The 17,695-nt window shown below is 47.9% G+C and overlaps 1 protein-coding gene across 1 annotated transcript in view; it reads right to left on the reverse strand.

The window, feature by feature from the left end:
- The window catches only part of CNGA4 (cyclic nucleotide gated channel subunit alpha 4), a 38,338-nt gene that overhangs the window by 8,224 nt on the left and 12,419 nt on the right, over positions 1 to 17,695 (reverse strand). The window contains exons 2-4 of the mRNA XM_073559738.1: positions 11,378 to 11,485; positions 9,313 to 9,419; positions 7,848 to 8,843 (exon numbers count right to left, since the gene is read on the reverse strand). Coding sequence (XP_073415839.1) covers positions 7,848 to 8,843; positions 9,313 to 9,419; positions 11,378 to 11,485 — 1,211 coding nt within the window. The remainder of the gene's footprint in view (positions 1 to 7,847; positions 8,844 to 9,312; positions 9,420 to 11,377; positions 11,486 to 17,695) is intronic.

Below are 17,695 nucleotides of genomic sequence, written 5' to 3' on the forward strand. Positions count from 1 at the left end.
CACCTGCTCCAGTTCAGCTATGTCTTTCTTATACACCGGAGACCAGAACTGTACACAGTATTCTAAGTGTGGTCGCACTAGTGACTTATATAGAGGCAAAATTATGTTCTCCTCATGAGCATCTATGCCTCTTTTAATGCATCCCATTATTTTATTTGCCTTTGCAGCAGCTGCCTGACACTGGCCACTAAATGTGAGTTTGTCATCCACCCATACACCCAGGTCTTTTTCAGTGACAGTTTTGCCCTGTGTTTTACAATTAAGCACATAATTATACATCTTATTCGTTCTACCCCAGTGCATGACCTTACATTTATCCCCATTAAAGCTCATTTGCCATTTGTGGTACCCAATACTGACCCCTGTGGTACCCAATACTGACCCCTGTGGTACCCCACTGATAACTGTGACCCAGTCCGAGTGTGCTCCATTAATAACCACACTTTGTTTCCTATCCCTGAGCCAGCTCTTAACCCACCTACACATATTTTCCCCTATCCCCATTGTTCTCATTTTATGTATCAACCTTTTGTGTGGCACCGTATCAAAAGCTTTTGAAAAGTCCATGTACACCACATCCACTGCATTCCCTTGGTCCAGTCCGGAACTTACCACTTCATAAAAGCTTATCAGATTAGTCTGACAGGAACGGTCCCTCGTAAACCCATGTTGATATTGGGTCATGGGGTTATTCTTCTCCAGATACTCCAGTATAGTATCTCTTAGAAAACCCTCCAGGATTTTACCCACAGTTGAGGTTAAACTTGGCCTATAATTTCCAAGTTCAGCTTTTGTCCCCTTTTTGAATATTGGCACCACATTTGCCATACGCCCGTCCTGTGGTACAGACCCTGTTATTATGGAATCTTTAAAGATTAGGAATAATGGTCTATCTATGACTGTGCTTAATTCCTGCAGTCCTCGGGGGTGTATCCCATCCGGGCCCGGGGATTTGTACATTTTAGTGATTTTTAGACGCCGCCGTACTTCCTGCTGGGTTAAGCAGGTGACATTCAATGGAGAATTTTTATCCCTGATCATGTTATCCGTCATGGGATTTTCCTGTGTAAATACTGTTGTCAAGTCATTTAGCATATTGGCTTTTTCCTCATCCACCATTTCCCCCAGACTATTATTAAGGGGCCAGCACTATCATTTTTAGTTTCTTACTATTTATGTAGTTAAAGAATATTTTGGGATTATTTTTACTTTTCTGGCAATGAGTCTCTCTGTCTCAAATCTTTGCTGTCTTGATTTGCTTCTTATAGAATTTATGTAATCTTCTGTATTTAGCTAATGCCTCATCACTCCCTACTTGCTGTAATTCTCTAAATGCTTTTAGAAACGCGTATATCTGTACAGAGATTGAAGCTTCAGAGACTGGGAGTCCTGTGGAAACTGTTTGGGTAAGAATACAAGGACAGAACAATGGAAAGGACACCATTGTAGGCATTTACTACAGGCCGCCTGTGCAAGCTGAAGATATGGATGAACTCTTTATGCATCAAATGGCCAAGTTCTCCAAAAAATATGACATAGTTGTCATGGGAGATTTCAACTATCCAGACATTTGTTGGGAATCTCTCTCAGGCAAAACTAACAGGTCAAGGAAATTCTTATCCTCTCTTGCTGACAACTTTATCTTCCAAAAGGTAGGGGAGAAAACAAGGGGAACTGCTACCTTGGATCTAATCCTTATAAACAGGGAGGAAATGGTTGAGGAGGTAAAAGTGGCTGGGACCCTAGGAGGTAGCGACCATGCTATTTTAGAATTTTGGATAACTAGAGGAGGAAGACCTGTGAAGACTCAGATGTCAAGGTTAGATTTCAGAAAGGCAGATTTTAAGGGATTCAGAAAGAGAATTGGAGGGATCCAATGGCTGGATATCCTTAAAGACCAAAATGTCCAGGAAGGATGGGAAATCTTGAAAAATGAAATTCTCAAAGCACAATTGTTAACAATTCCGAAAAGAGGGAAGAATAGGAAGCATTTAAGGAAACCAGGATGGGTGAACACAGAACTTAAGCACATGCTAAAAAGGAAGAAAAAAATGTTTATAAAATGGAAAGAGGGAGGCATATCTAAAGAAGACTATAATGCTGTCTGCAGAACCTGCAGGGCACAAATCAGATTAGCTAAAGCTGACAATGAATTGAGGCTTGCAAGAGATGTCAAAAGCAATAATAAAGGATTTGGGGGATATGTCAAAAGAAAAAGAAAAGTCAAAGATGCTATAGGATTTTTACAGGATGAAAATGATGAAATGGTAAGACAGGATGTTGAGAAGGCCGAACTTTTAAATTCCTATTTTGCATCTGTTTTCTCTCAGAAAGGAAATGTAACATAAACTGTTCTTCACTGTCCTATTAAGGCAATAGAAGAATCCAGGATATCTATAAACAGAAAGATAGTGAGGAAACACTTAGCTAACCTAAATTAATTCAAGTCTCCAGGTCCAGATGAATTACACCCCAGAGTACTGAAGGAGATAGCAGAAGAAATTTTTGAACCCCTCTCCATAATCTTTGAAAATTCTTGGAGAACAGGAGAAGTCCCAGAAGACTGGAGAAAAGCAAATGTTGTTCCTATCTTCAAAAAGGGGAAGAAGGTGGACCCAGGCAACTATAGGCCGGTGAGTCTGACTTCTATACCAGGAAAGATCTTTGAACAAATTATTAAACAACATGTATGTCAGTACCTGGATAAGAATGAAGTGATTAAGCAGAGTCAGCATGGGTTTGTAACTAATAAGTCATGTCAGACTAACTTAATTTCCTTCTATGACGGAATCACTGATTGGGTGGATCAAGGAAATGCTGTAGCTATAGTATATCTTGATTTCAGCAAAGCATTTGACAAAGTATCTCATACAATCCTTATTGAAAAAATGACTAAGTATGGAATAGACAAGGCAACTGTTAGGTGGATTCATAACTGGCTTAGTGATCGGACCCAAAGAGTGGTCGTAAATGGCTGCACATCCACTTGGAAGAATGTCTCAAGTGGAGTACCACAGGGCTCTGTCCTGGGCCCTGTATTGTTCAACATCTTTATCAACGATTTAGATGAAGGAATTGAGGGTAAACTGATTAAATTTGCTGATGACACAAAGCTAGGAGGGATAGCTAATACTAGAGAAGAGAGAGAGGATTCAAAAAGATATAAATAAACTGGAGAAGTGGGCAGCAACTAATAGAATGATTTTTAACAGGGAAAAATGCAAAGTACTACATCTGGGCAATAAAAATGAAAAAAGCATATACAGAATGGGAGGAATAGGGCTAAGCAACAGCACATGTGAAAAAGACTTGGGTATACTAATAGATCACAGACTGAATATGAGTCAACAGTGTGATGCAGCAGCAAAAAAGGCAAATGCAATTCTAGGATGTATTAACAGAAGCATACAGTCTAGATCACGTGAAGTCATTATTTCCCTCTACTCCTCTTTGGTCAGACCTCATCTGGAATATTGTGTCCAGTTTTGGGCACCACATTTTAAAAAAGACATCAACAAACTGGAGCAAGTTCAGAAAAGAGCGACCAGAATGGTGACCGGTCTGCAAACCCTGTCTTATGAGGAAAGGTTGCAGGATTTGGGAATGTTTAGTTTGCAAAAGAGAAGACTGAGAGGAGACTTAATAGCTGTCTACAAATATCTAAAGGGCTGTCACATTGTAGAAGGATCAACTTTATTCTCATTTGCACAAGGAAAGACTAGAAGCAATGGGATGAAACTGAAAGGGAGGAGACACAGATTAGATATTAGAAAAAACTTTTTGACAGTTAGAGTGATCAATGAGTGGAACAGGCTGCCACGTGAAGTGATGAGTTCTCCTTCAATGGAAGTCTTCAAACAGAGGCTGGACAGACATCTGTCTGGGATGATTTAGCGAATCCTGCTTTGAGCAGGGGGTTGGACCAGATGGCCCAGGAGGTCCCTTCCAACTCTACGATTCTATGATTCTTTTTATCTCTTATTGCTCCCCCTGAGGCTACTTTCACACTTGCGCTTTTTTGCGCTGCGCAATGTGTGCATCATGTGTTTTTGTGCGTTTTTGCGGTTTTGAGCATGTTTTTTTAAAAAAACACGCATGTTTTTTTTTGCTCTGACGTGCACATTACCATGGACTATAATGGGTGTTTGGGTGAAAAGAAAACGCATTGCGAGCGCATGCATTTTTTTGGGACAAGTCGGACCCACAAAAAATTCAACAGGATGCATTTTGTGCGCCCAAGCGCACACTACAAAAAAACGCATGTGTGAAACCAGCCTTACAGCTCTATTTAGCCATAGTGGTTTCCTCCTATTTCTCGCAGGTTTATTCCCATACGGTATATATTGTGCACAGCTCCTATTCAGGAGGATAATAAACGTCTCCCATTGTCTTTGTGTATTTTTATGTCTCAGGATATCGTCCCAGTTATTGCACCAAGATCATCTCTCATCCGTTGGAAATTTGCCTTCCTGAAGTTTCGTGTCCTTGTAACCCCTCTACTACACATCTTATTACAGGACACCTGAAAACTTATTATCCTGTGACCACTATCCCCCCAGTGACCCCCAACCCTTATATCTGATCTGCGGTCCGGCCTGTGGGGTAATATTAGGTCTAGCTGTGCCCCCCCTCTTGTCGGGTCCTGAACCTGTGGTGAAAGGTGATTGTCTCTCATAGTGGTCAGACACCTATCACCTTTGCTGAACTGCAGGTTTCGGTTCCCCAATGTATTTCGGGGTAGGTGAAGTCCCCCATAATAATGACTTCTCCTTGAGTCGCTGCTTCATCTATTTGCTTGATGAGGATATTCTCTGTTGCTTCCATTATTTTTGGAGACTTATAACAAACCCCTATCAGTAATTTATTATTTTTCCCCTCCCCTTATCTCCCCCCACAGGGACTCTACATTCTCATTAGATTCATATATATTATCACGCAGGACAGGCCCGGATTGCAAATATACCCAACCGGGCATTTTCCCGCTGGGCCGCTGTCATGTGGGCCGTGGACGGCAGCGCCCGATCTTCTGGCCGCTTGCCAGCTGATGCGGCCACTGACACTCCATCCTCGCCCTAGCATGAGACCCCCCGCAGCCACTCACAGCGTCGCTTGCTTGCTCTCTTCTCTGTACACAGGACCTGTGATGAGGTCACAGGAGGGGAGGAGTCAGAGGTCACATGATCAGGAGCTTTTGTCCAGACTCCTGATCATGTGATCCCTGACTCCACCCCTCCTGTGACCTCATCACAGGTCCTGTGCGCACAGCCCTGCCTCTTCGTGTCTACAGGACTCGGCTGTGCTGGATGAGGTAAGTATGTGTGGGGTCAGGAGGGGTTTACAGGGTAGATGTAGCGGAGCCGCGTGTGCACGAGGTGTACGGAGCGGAGCCATGTGTGTATGAGGTGTACGGAGCGGAGCCTTGTGTGTATGAGGTGTACGGAGCAGAGCCGTGTGTGTATGAGGTGTACGGAGCGGAGACGTGTGTGTACGAGGCATACAAAGCGGAACCGTGTGTGTATGAGGTGTACGGAGCGGAGCCGTGTGTGTATGAGGTGTACGGAGCAGAGCCGTGTGTGTATGAGGTGTACGGAGCGGAGACGTGTGTGTACGAGGCATACAAAGCGGAACCGTGTGTGTATGAGGTGTGAGGAGCCATGTGTGTACAAGGTGTATGATGGGGAGCATTCATACCTCCCAACCGTCCCAGAACCAGAGGGACAGTCAATATTTTGAGAGTCTCCCCCACTGCCCCGGCCGGGAGCTTGCTTTTCCCGCGGACACAGGAGCACTTGAAAACTCGCATGTGACGTTCCATCAGAAGTGACATGCTGGAAGCTGCCCGGAAATGAGGTAATTGTGGGAGGAGATTGTGACGGAACCATGGAGGCACTTCAGGGAATGCTTCAGATCCATCACCGTGTCCTCCAACAGCGCAGACAGCGGGATCGCCTTGGACTCGGGGATGTCGGTCATGTGAGCAGATCATGATATGTCCTGCACCAGGAGGCTCAAGTGGGCATTACAATGTGAGCCGGACTGGTATAGTATCTTTATAGGATCTTTCTTTCTTTCTCTCTCTGTTTCTTTCTTTCTGTCTCTGTTCTTTCTTTCCCCTCTTTCTTTCTATTTCTCTCTGTTCTTTCTTTCCCCTATTTCTTTCTCTCTGTTCTTTCTTTCTCTCTGTTCTTTCTCTTTCTTTCCCCTCTTTCTCTCTCTATTCTTTCTTCCCCTCTTTCTTTCTCTCTCCCTCTCTGTTCTTTCTTTCCCATCTTTCTTTTTCTCTCTCTCTCTGTTCTTTTTTTCTGTCTCCTCTTTCTTTCCCCCTCTGTTCTTTCTTTCTCTCTGTTCCTTTCTTTCTATCTCTCTGTTCTTTCTTTCCCCTTTCTTTCTCTCTCTGTTCTTTCTTTCCCCTCTTTATTTCTCTCTGTGTTCTTTCTTTCCATCTCTCTGTTCTTTCTTTCTCTATGTTTCTCTTTCCTCTTTCTCTCTCTGTTCTATCTTTCCTCTCTTTCTCTTTTTTTGCATTCTGTTCTTTCTTTCCCAGCTTTCTTTCTCTCTCCCTCTCTGTTCTTTCTTTATTTTCCCTCTTTCTTTTTTTTCTCTCTCTCTGTTCTTTTTTTCTGTCCCTTCTTTCTTTCTCTGTTCTTTCTTTCTCTCTCCTTTCTTTCTCTCTCTCTGTTTTCTTTTTTCTCTCTCTGTTCTTTCTTTCTTTTCCTCAGTACCAGCCACTGTGCCCTCAGTACCAGTCAGTGTGATCAGCAGTGCAAAATGGGTGGGGTTGGGGCGTGGACATGGGTGTGACTAGTTGTGAATTGGGTTTGGTCGGGGACGTGGCCTACAATTTGCCGCAGCCTTTGTCCCTCTTTCCCTTCTTCAAAAGTTGGGAGGTATGCTGTAGCATCGCTTGGAAAACTGATTGACAGGTTGGTCACACTCGTCAAACACAGTGCTTGACAAGTGTGATCAACCTTTTACTATTGAGGCTGCCTATCCGGCATCAGTAGTAAAAAGATATAATGTTAAAAATACTAAAAAATTGTGTTATTCTCACCTTCCGGCGGCCCCCGCAGCCTTCCGAGGCCTCAGCGATGCTCCCGGCAAGTCCTGTTCCCAGTGATGCCTTGCGACAATGACCCCAGATGATGTAGCATCATGCGAGATCGCTACGTCATCATTGTCGCGCAAGGCATCACTGGGAACAGGACTTGCCGGGAGCATCGCTGAGGCCTCGGAAGGCTGCGGGGGCCGCCGGAAGGAGAGAATAACACGATTTTTTATTTTAATTCTATTTTTTACAGGGATATGAAACCCACAGCCCAGAGGACAGTCTCCTCTCCTCCGGACCGTGGATATCATCCGCACATGATCCGCTTACTTTTCGCACGGTGTGCACAGCCACATGAGGAAAGTAAGCAGAACAATGCATTCCTATGGGTGCGGGATCCCCGCGATTCCGCAGAAATAATGAACATGCTGCGTATTTCCATGGAAAAAACCGCAGCATTAGCACAGCATGTGTGGAATTCAATTGTATTCAATGGGTTGCTTGTTTTATGCATTTTCGCGGCAAAAACGCATAAAATCTGCCGAAATTCCGCACGTGTGCACATAGCTTTAATGGGTGAAACATGCTGGGAAAACACTGAAAGAAGTGACACGATCCATGTACAAAAAAAGCAGCAAAGCACAAAATCCTGATGACAAAAAGAACAACGTGGTCCTGTAAAAAGCAGTGGAAAATTAGCATTAAAGAAAAATGCAGCAAAAACGCCTTGTGTGAACGCAGCCTTGGCAGCCATGCGGCCATCTGAGGGGCACGGCACCAAACATTCGTGCCTCGTCCTCACCTTTTATATTGAGGATGCTGATCTCTCCGAAGTACATGCCTTCCCCAAGGACTGCAAACTGCGTGACCCCGTCATCGGCCACCACGGCCAGCTTCCCCTCCTTGATGATGTACATTTCGCGGCCGATGTCCCCCTTCTTGCACACGTACTCCCCAGGGCTGTAGACTTGGGGCTTCAGCTTCAGCACCAGCTCCTCCAGAAGACTCTTTTCACAGTGCTGGAAGATCTGCACTTTGCTGAGTGTGGACATGTGGACGCTGACGGCCACCTCCACCCGCAACTTCTCCGGCAAATTCTGCAATATCTGGTCCTCGTTGGTCAGCTTCTTATTGATCTGCAGGTGCTGGTGCCAGGCAATAACCTTCTTCTTCAGGCTCCTGTTCACCTTGTACATCTTCATGTACAGCTTGACCTGGTCGTAGTTGGGGTAGAAGGACTTGTCCGCGCTGTTCAGGTTGGAGACCACAGAGCTGATGCTTCCCATAATGGTGGCAAATCCAAGGACAGCAATGAGAAAGTCCACCACCATGAAGATATACTCCTCCTCCTGCATCGGGGTTGGGATGTCCCCCACCGTGGTCAGGATGAGGGTGGAAAAGTAGAAGCTATACAGGTACTGACGCCCCAGACGTCCAAACTCGGGGTCCGAGATGTTTGGGTACACCCATTCATCCTTTCCAAACCCTACATAACTGGAGAGGGCGAAGTAGATGCAGCTGTTCCAGTGAATGACCACAAAGATGTAGGCCATGAGCTTGGAGATTCGGAAGACATTGGGGTAGGGAATCCTCGTCTCCGTGCGATCGAACGACTCAAACAGACGGTGGAAACGGAGAAATCGATTGACTCGGACGGCGGGAACGTTAACGCCAAACCGAAAATACAGGAAGTCGGTGGGAAGAACAGAGAGAAGGTCCCAACGGAATCTAGAAGAACGGACGTATTGACCGGCGATCAGCCGTCTATCGGTGACCAAGATCCCTTCCTTCAAAAAACCTACCGAGAAAATAGAGATGTGTCATCAGGTGGAAGATATCACACAATGTACCACCTGTACCCCTCCTGTACTGATCAACGTGCATCGTCTCATCCTCCAGTCACCTCCAGAGCTGCGGTCACTATTCTGCTGTTACATTGTGTCTTATCCTCCAGTCACCTACAGAGCTGCGGTCACTATTCTGCTGTTACATCGTGTCTTATCCTCCAGTCACCTCCAGAGCTGCAGTCACTATTCTGCTGTTACATCGTGTCTTATCCTCCAGTCACCTCCAGAGCTGCGGTCACTATTCTGCTGTTACATCATGTCTTATCCTCCAGTCACCTCCAGAGCTGCAGTCACTATTCTATTGTTACATCATGTCTTATCCTCCAGTCACTTCCAGAGCTGCATACAATCTGGAGTATAGTACATGTGACCTGGATGCTTTCTCGTGGGTCACTGTGGTCACACATCTTTGTCACGCACCTGTATGGAAGTTGGCGATGATGTCCAGGATGTACAGCATGTCGCACAGATAGTCCAGGCACAGCCACACCAGCAGGTGGCGGTACTGGAGCTCCGTGAAGCAGGACCTGGGGGGACACGGGGCAGATATCAGCCCATTCTGCCGAGTACAGAGCTCCGCACAATCCATGAACAGTGACCAGAAGGCTCAGGGTCTGTGCACACGCTGCTGATCCGCAGCAGATCCGCAAGCAATGTACAGTACCATGTTAGCCAATGGGATTTCCAAACCGCAGTGCACATGCTGCGTATTTTTCCATGGTTTTAAATCCGCAGCATGTCACTTCTTTGTGCGGATTCCGCAGCGGTTTGACACCTGTTCCATTGTCCAGGTGTCAAATCGCAGTGGAAAACTGCTGGCCAATCCGCAGGTCACTTTACCTGCAGTTTTACCTGCAAATCCGCGTGGAAAAATCCGCAGGTGAATCCGCACTGTGTGCACTCACCCTCAGGGGCTGAAGATCTCCCTGGGGCACACTGCACAGGGGGGGAGACACTGCACGGGGGGGCCCTGCATTACATTGGGCACATTACATGGGGAGGGTCAATTACACGGGGGGCACTTTGCACAAGAGCACATTACATGATGAATCATAGACGTCTAACTCTTTCCTCATCCTGTCTCTCTGGCTCCTCCCTCACTCTTGCTCTTCCCACATCCTTTCTCTCTGTCCTCCCTCATCATGTATCTCCAGATCCTCCCTCATTCTATAGCTCTAGATCCTCACTCATCTTGTAACTCTGGCTCCTCCTTTATCCTTTCTCTCTGGCTCCTCCTTTATCCTTTCTCTCTGGCTCCTCCTTTATCCTCTCTCTGGCTCCTCCCTCAGCATGTCTCTCTCTGGCTCCTCCTTTATCCTCTCTCTCTGGCTCCTCCTTTATCCTCTCTCTCTGGCTCCTCCCTCAGCATGTCTCTCTCTGGCTCCTCCTTTATCCTCTCTCTCTGGCTCCTCCTTTATCCTCTCTCTCTGGCTCCTCCTTTATCCTCTCTCTCTGGCTCCTCCCTCAGCATGTCTCTCTGGCTCCTCCTTTATCCTCTCTCTCTGGCTCCTCCCTCAGCATGTCTCTCTGGCTCCTCCTTTATCCTCTCTCTCTGGCTCCTCCTTTATCCTCTATCTCTGGCTCCTCCTTTATCCTCTCTCTATGGCTCCTCCCTCAGCATGTCTCTCTGGATCCCCCTTTATCTTCTCTCTATGGGTGAGTTCTCCTTGCGCTTTGGACAGAGCGGAAACCCAGCTCCGCCCAAAGCCCCGCTCCCTTCTGTATGCGCGGTCATTCCGGATGTACTCACTGAACACATCCGGAATCACCGCATCGTATCCACAGAGTAGGCTGAGCGTCTCCGCAAGGTAAACTGACATGCTGCAGTCTAAAAAGACGCGCCACATGTCTGGAAACGCAGGGCCCCCCGGATGAGTGTTCATATGCACAGTGGAGACGGGATTTCATAAAATCCCATCCACTATGCTGTAACTTCTGGATGCTGCAGCTGTACACAGCATTCAACCCGCAGCTAATCCGGATGTAATTCGGCAAGTGGAAACTCACCCTTAGGCTCCTCCTTTATCCTGTCCCTCGTTTTCATCCTTTTCTTGTCTCTCTGGTACCACTCTCATCCTGGCTGTCTGGCTTGTCCCTAATCTTTTCTCTATGACTCCTCCTTCATCCTGTCTTACCAGCTCCTCCTCATCCTGTCTATCTAGCTCCTCCTCTTCCTGTCTTTCTAGCTCCTCCCTCATCATTTCTTACCAGCTCCTCCTCTTCCTGTCTAACCAGCTCCTCCTCTTCCTGTCTTTCTAGCTCCTCCTCTTCCTGTCTTTCTAGCTCCTCCTCTTCCTGTCTTTCTAGCTCCTCCCTCACCATGTCTTACCAGCTTCTCCTCTTCCTGTCTTTCTAGCTCCTCATCCTGTCAATCTGGCTTCTCCCTCATTTGGCTTCTGTGCATTCTGGCTGTCTGTCAATAAAGTTTTTTGCAGAGAACAAGAGACAATTTTCATGTTTTTCCTTGTGGCAGGCCTCGCTCTACCTGCAGATGATGACCACCCAGTTGTATGTGATGGGGATGACCATGATATTGAGCCAGGCATAGTACCAGCTTCCTGCAGGGTCCAGAATCCAGGCCCGCTTCTGTGTGCTGCAAAGATAACCAGAGGCCTCCGGTAAATCACTGTATGAACCATGCTTACTGCCAGCGAATGGGAACAATTGCTCTTTACATTCAGGGTAAATTCCAGACTGACACCACACTTTTCCTAGGTGTGGGTTTAATGTCTCTGAACCATGCCCCATATTGTGTGCGGGGAATGTACTGTGGGGACATCATACTGTGTGTGGGGGAATGTACTGTGGGGGCAACTTACTGTGTGTGGGGGAATGTACTGTGGGGACATCATACTGTGTGTGGGGGAATGTACCGTGAGGACATCATACTGTGTGTGGGGGAATGTACTATGAGGACATCATACTGTGTGTGGGGAATGTACTGTGGGGACATCATACTGTGTGTGGGGGAATGTACTGTGGGGACATCATACTGTGTGTGGAGGAATGTACTGTGGGGACATCATACTGTGTGTGGGGGAATGTACTGTGGGGACATCATACTGTGTGTGAGGAATGTACTGTGGGGACATCATACTGTGTGTGGGGGAATGTACTGTGGAGACATCATACTGTGTGTGGGGGAATGTACTGTGGGGACATCATACTGTGTGTGGGGGAATGTACTGTGGGGACATCATACTGTGTGTGAGGAATGTACTGTGGAGACATCATACTGTGTGTGGGGGAATGTACTGTGGAGACATCATACTGTGTGTGGGGGAATGTACTGTGTGGACACCATACTGTGTGTGGGGGAATGTACTGTGTGGACATCATACTGTGTGTGGGGGAATGTACTGTGGGGACATCATACTTTGTGTGGGGGAAAGTACTGTGGGGGTGTCATACTGTGTGTGTGGGAATGTACTGTGGGGACATCATGCTGTGTGTGAGGGAATGTACTATGGAGACATCATACTGTGTGTGGGGGAATGTACTGTGGAGACATCATACTGTGTGTGGGGGAATGTACTGTGGGGATATCATACTGTGTGTGGGGGAATGTACTGTGAGGACATCATACTTTGTGTGGGGGAATGTACTGTGGGGACATCATACTGTGTGTGGGGGAATGTACTGTGTTGGCACTGTACTGTGTGTGGGGGAATGTACTGTGGGGACATCATACTGTGTGTGGGGGAATGTACTGTGGGGACATCATACTGTGTGTGGGGGAATTTACTGTGGAGACATCATACTGTGCGTGGGGGAATCTATTGTGGGGATATCATACTGTGTGTGGGGGAATGTACTGTGGAGACATCATACTGTGTGTGAGTGAATGTACTGAGGGGACATCATACTGTGTGTGGGGGATGTATTGTGGGGACATTATACTGTGTGTGGAGGGAATGTATTGCGGGGACATCATACTGTGTGTTGGGGAATGTACTATGGAGACATCATACTGAGTGTGGGGGAATGTATTGTGGGGACATCATACTGTGTGTGGGGAATGTATTGTGGGGACATCATACTGTGTGTGGGGAATTTACTGGGGGGACATCATACTGTGTGTGGGGAATGTATTGTGGGGACATCATACTGTGTGTGGGGAATTTACTGGGGGGACATCATACTGTGTGTGGGGAATGTATTGTGGGGACATCATACTGTGTGTGGGGAATGTATTGTGGGGACATCATACTGTGTGTGGGGGAATGTACTGTAGGGACATTATACTGTGTGTGGGGATTGTATTGTGGGGACATTATACTGTGTGTGGGGATTGTATTGCGGGGACATCATACTGTGTGTGGGGGAATTTACTATGGAGACATCATACTGAGTGTGGGGGAATGCATTGTGGGGACATCATACTGTGTGTGGTGGAATATACTGTGGGGACATCATACTGTGTGTGGGGAATGTATTGTGGGGACATCATACTGTGTGTGGGGGAATGTACTGTGTTGGCACCGTACTGTGTGTGGGGGAATGTACTGTGGGGACATCATACTGTGTGTGGGGGAATGTACTGTGGGGACATCATACTGTGTGTGGGGGAATTTACTGTGGAGACATCATACTGTGCGTGGGGGAATCTATTGTGGGGATATCATACTGTGTGTGGGGGAATGTACTGTGGAGACATCATACTGTGTGTGAGTGAATGTACTGAGGGGACATCATACTGTGTGTGGGGGATGTATTGTGGGGACATTATACTGTGTGTGGAGGGAATGTATTGCGGGGACATCATACTGTGTGTTGGGGAATGTACTATGGAGACATCATACTGAGTGTGGGGGAATGTATTGTGGGGACATCATACTGTGTGTGGGGAATGTATTGTGGGGACATCATACTGTGTGTGGGGAATTTACTGGGGGGACATCATACTGTGTGTGGGGAATGTATTGTGGGGACATCATACTGTGTGTGGGGAATTTACTGGGGGGACATCATACTGTGTGTGGGGAATGTATTGTGGGGACATCATACTGTGTGTGGGGAATGTATTGTGGGGACATCATACTGTGTGTGGGGGAATGTACTGTAGGGACATTATACTGTGTGTGGGGATTGTATTGTGGGGACATTATACTGTGTGTGGGGATTGTATTGTGGGGACATCATACTGTGTGTGGGGGAATTTACTATGGAGACATCATACTGAGTGTGGGGGAATGCATTGTGGGGACATCATACTGTGTGTGGTGGAATATACTGTGGGGACATCATACTGTGTGTGGGGAATGTATTGTGGGGACATCATACTGTGTGTGGGGGAATGTACTGTGGGGACATTATACTGTGTGTGGGGTATGTATTGTGGGGACATCATACTGGGTGTGGGGAATGTACTGTGAGGACATCATACTGTGCGGGGGGGAATGTACTGTGGAGACATAATACTGTGTGTGGGTAATGTATTGTGGGGACATTATACTGTGTGTGGGGGGAATGTACTGTGGGGACATCATACTGTGTGTGGTGGAATGTACTGTGGGGACATCATACTGTGTGTGGAGGGAATGTACTGTGGGGACATCATACTGTGTGGGGGAAAGTACTGTGGGGACATCATACTGTGTGTGGGGGAATGTACTGTGAGGACATCATACTGTGCGTGGGGGAATGTACTGTGAGGACGTCATACTGTGTGTGGGGGAATGTACTGTGGGGACTTCATACTGTGTGTGGGGGAATGTAATGTGAGGACATCATACTGTGTGTGGGGGAATGTACTGTGAGGATGTCATACTGTGTGTGGGGAAATGTACTGTGAGGACATCATACTGTGTGTGGGGGAATGTACTGTGAGGACGTCATACTGTGTGTGGGGGAATGTACTGTGAGGACATCATACTGTGTGTGGGAGGAATGTACTGTGGGGACGTCATACTGTGTGTGGGGGAATGTACTGTGAGGACATCATACTGTGTGTGGGGGAATGTACTGTGAGGACGTCATACTGTGTGTGGGGGAATGTACTGTGGGGACATCATACTGTGTGTGGGGGAATGTACTGTGGGGACATCATACTGTGTGTGGGGGAATGTACTGTGGGGACGTCATACTGTGTGTGGGGGGAATGTACTGTGGGGACTGTTACGTGTTACAGAACCACTCAGCACCCAGAATATGTTGTGCAGTTATATGTATGTATAATAGTTTCCATGTGAGATGCATGTCCCTAAAGCATCAGTTCACAGGCTGTGTCCCTGGGCAGAGGGGACACGATATACTGCTTTTGTCTCCCCTCCCCCCCTTTGTAATTCCCACAGTAAACATCGGCAGGCTCCGGCCACCTGCGGCTTTTGTAATGCATGTCTGGTCTGCCGCTTTTCTATTGGCTGGCCCTCTGTATCTGTGTGATATATTCTGTGTCCTGTGAGTAAAGTGTTGTCAGACTGGAAATACATGGAGAAGCAGTGATCTTTTATATGCGCCCATGTAACCAAGGAATTCCAGCCAGCGTCATTCATTCAGACTCCAGCCAACGCAGAGCGGACCTCCGAAAACACGGGGTGGTACTGAAAAAGGTACCTCACCTTGGTAGACCCCGTTACACTGGTGGCAGCGGCGGGATATGATACCGCTTCTACAGGAGGAAAGGAATGAATGGAAAACAACTACCAGAAGTTAAAGAGGACTAAATTAAAAGATCTGGTGAAAGCCCAAGGGTTGATCGCCAGCAACAAAACAAAAGCGGATTTGATAGCAGCCATCAAGGAACACGACAGTGCAGCGCCCCCCAATGTGAACGTGGAGGAGACCGAATTCCAGAGGGAGGTAAAGAACAGACTGGAGTTTTATGGCCCAAACCCTGCGGTAGAGATCATACGAGAGGTGATGGCTGATGTGCGTACTGATCTGAAGGAAAAGATGGCCGAGCGGACCAGGATAGAGCTAGCCAAGATGGAGATGGCAGAGCGGACCAAAGTGGAGCTGGCCAAGATGGAGATGGCAGAGCGGAGAGAGGAGAGTCAGCGAGCAGGGGGAGCTCTGGCCTTCGACCAGGTACCTTCAACAGTAAGCCACAAAAAGATCCAGTATAATGCCTTCCGACAGTTGGGGGAGGCAGAGGAAGACATTGATGGCTTTCTGCAGGACTTTGAGCGGCAGTGTGCCCTTCATCAAGTGAAGCCGGAGGAACGGGTTCAGATTCTGGCCAGCAAGCTGACAGGCCGGGCAGCGGACGCCTATCGCACGGTACCTGATGAGGACTGTATGGACTATGAGCGGATCAAATAAGTGATCTTGGCCCGGTATGCGCTGACATCAGAGGCAAGGCGCCAAAAGTTCCGCGGACTTATAAAACGCGTAACCGATACCCACGCTGAATGGGCCTGTAAATTACGGAGGTCACTGCTACAGTAGGTACAAGGGAGCCAAGCAACCACTAAGGAGGACGTCCTCCAGCTCTACTTGTTAGAACGATTCTTTAATGGACTAACCCCCGAGACACAGGAATGGCTTCGGGACAGGCGGCCAACGACTCTTGAGGAAGCCGCTCATCTGGCCGATGAACATCATGATGCCAGGAGGCCGCAGTTGTCCGGATCAAAGATGGTCACTAGGGGCCCGCCCATGGACCTGGAGGGCCCCAAACCACCAAAGATTGTAGGGGGACCAGCTAGAAACCCGGCCTACCACAGTCCCCCTGGGGCGCGATGCCACACCTGTCGTCAGCGGGGCCACCTGCAAAGACAATGTCCCAACCGGATTCAGCATACCCAGTGGCCAAAGGCGGGAACAGCTACCTTCAGCCGAGCAGCTGTACACTGCTACCAAGGCGAAGCTGACCCGGCATTGGGAGCTACGACTAACTAAGGGGTGGAAGAGATGGAGGAAGTGCTGCTTGAAGTAGACCCCGTGCAGGCAGCCCGGGCAAATAATCGACAACAGCATCGACAGGTCGTGTGGGTTAATGGGAAACATATGCAGGGACTAAGAGATTCTGGGGCAACTTTGACCCTTGTGAAGCCTCATCTCGTCCAGGACCAAGAGAAGACAGACCAGACAGTGGCAGTCCGTGTAGCAGGGGGAGCCATACATCGACTGCCCACTGCCAGGATTCACCTGAACTGGGGAGTCGGGGACGGCCTTGTTGAGGTCGGCTTGATGGAGGATTTGCCTGCAGACGTCTTGCTGGGAAATGACTTGGGGCCCATGTTGTCTGCATTCTCGGTGGCCCCTCTGGCTGAGACATATCCTGTGACCACCCGGAGACAAGCTCGAGCTGCGGAGGCGGAATCACACTCAGAGGAGGCCCAGGTAAGACATCCCAGCCCTACACGTATTCCCATAGCCAGACACATTTCTTGGGCCACCCCAGATGAATTTAAGAGGGAGTTACTTGAGGATCCTTCATTAGAGGGATATTGTGGGAAGGCACAGGAGGGGAGAGGAGTACTGGAAGGGGAACAGTTTGTATGGAAGCAGGGACTCCTCTACCGGATCACAGAGCAGCACCACACAGGGACGAGCCCCACTATAAAATGACAGCTGGTAGTTCCCAAGAAGTATAGGCAGGAGCTACTGTGAATCTCTCATGACATACCCTTAGCCGGGCACTTCGGCATCAGTCGCACCAGGCATCGTCTGACACAAAACTTCTTTTGGCCAGGGGTAACCTATGATGTTCGTCAGTACTGCCAGACCTGTGACAGTTGCCAGCGCATTGGCAAGAGGGGGGATCGATGCAAGGCCAAATTACGCCGCCTCCCCATTGTGGAGGAACCATTTAGCCGAGTAGTGGTCGATCTGATAGGGCCGTTAACCAAACCCAGTC

Source organism: Dendrobates tinctorius, unplaced genomic scaffold (genome assembly GCF_039654945.1).
Source record: "Dendrobates tinctorius isolate UK_male_01 unplaced genomic scaffold, ASM3965494v1 ptg000273l, whole genome shotgun sequence".
NCBI classification, from domain to species: Eukaryota; Metazoa; Chordata; class Amphibia; order Anura; family Dendrobatidae; genus Dendrobates; species Dendrobates tinctorius.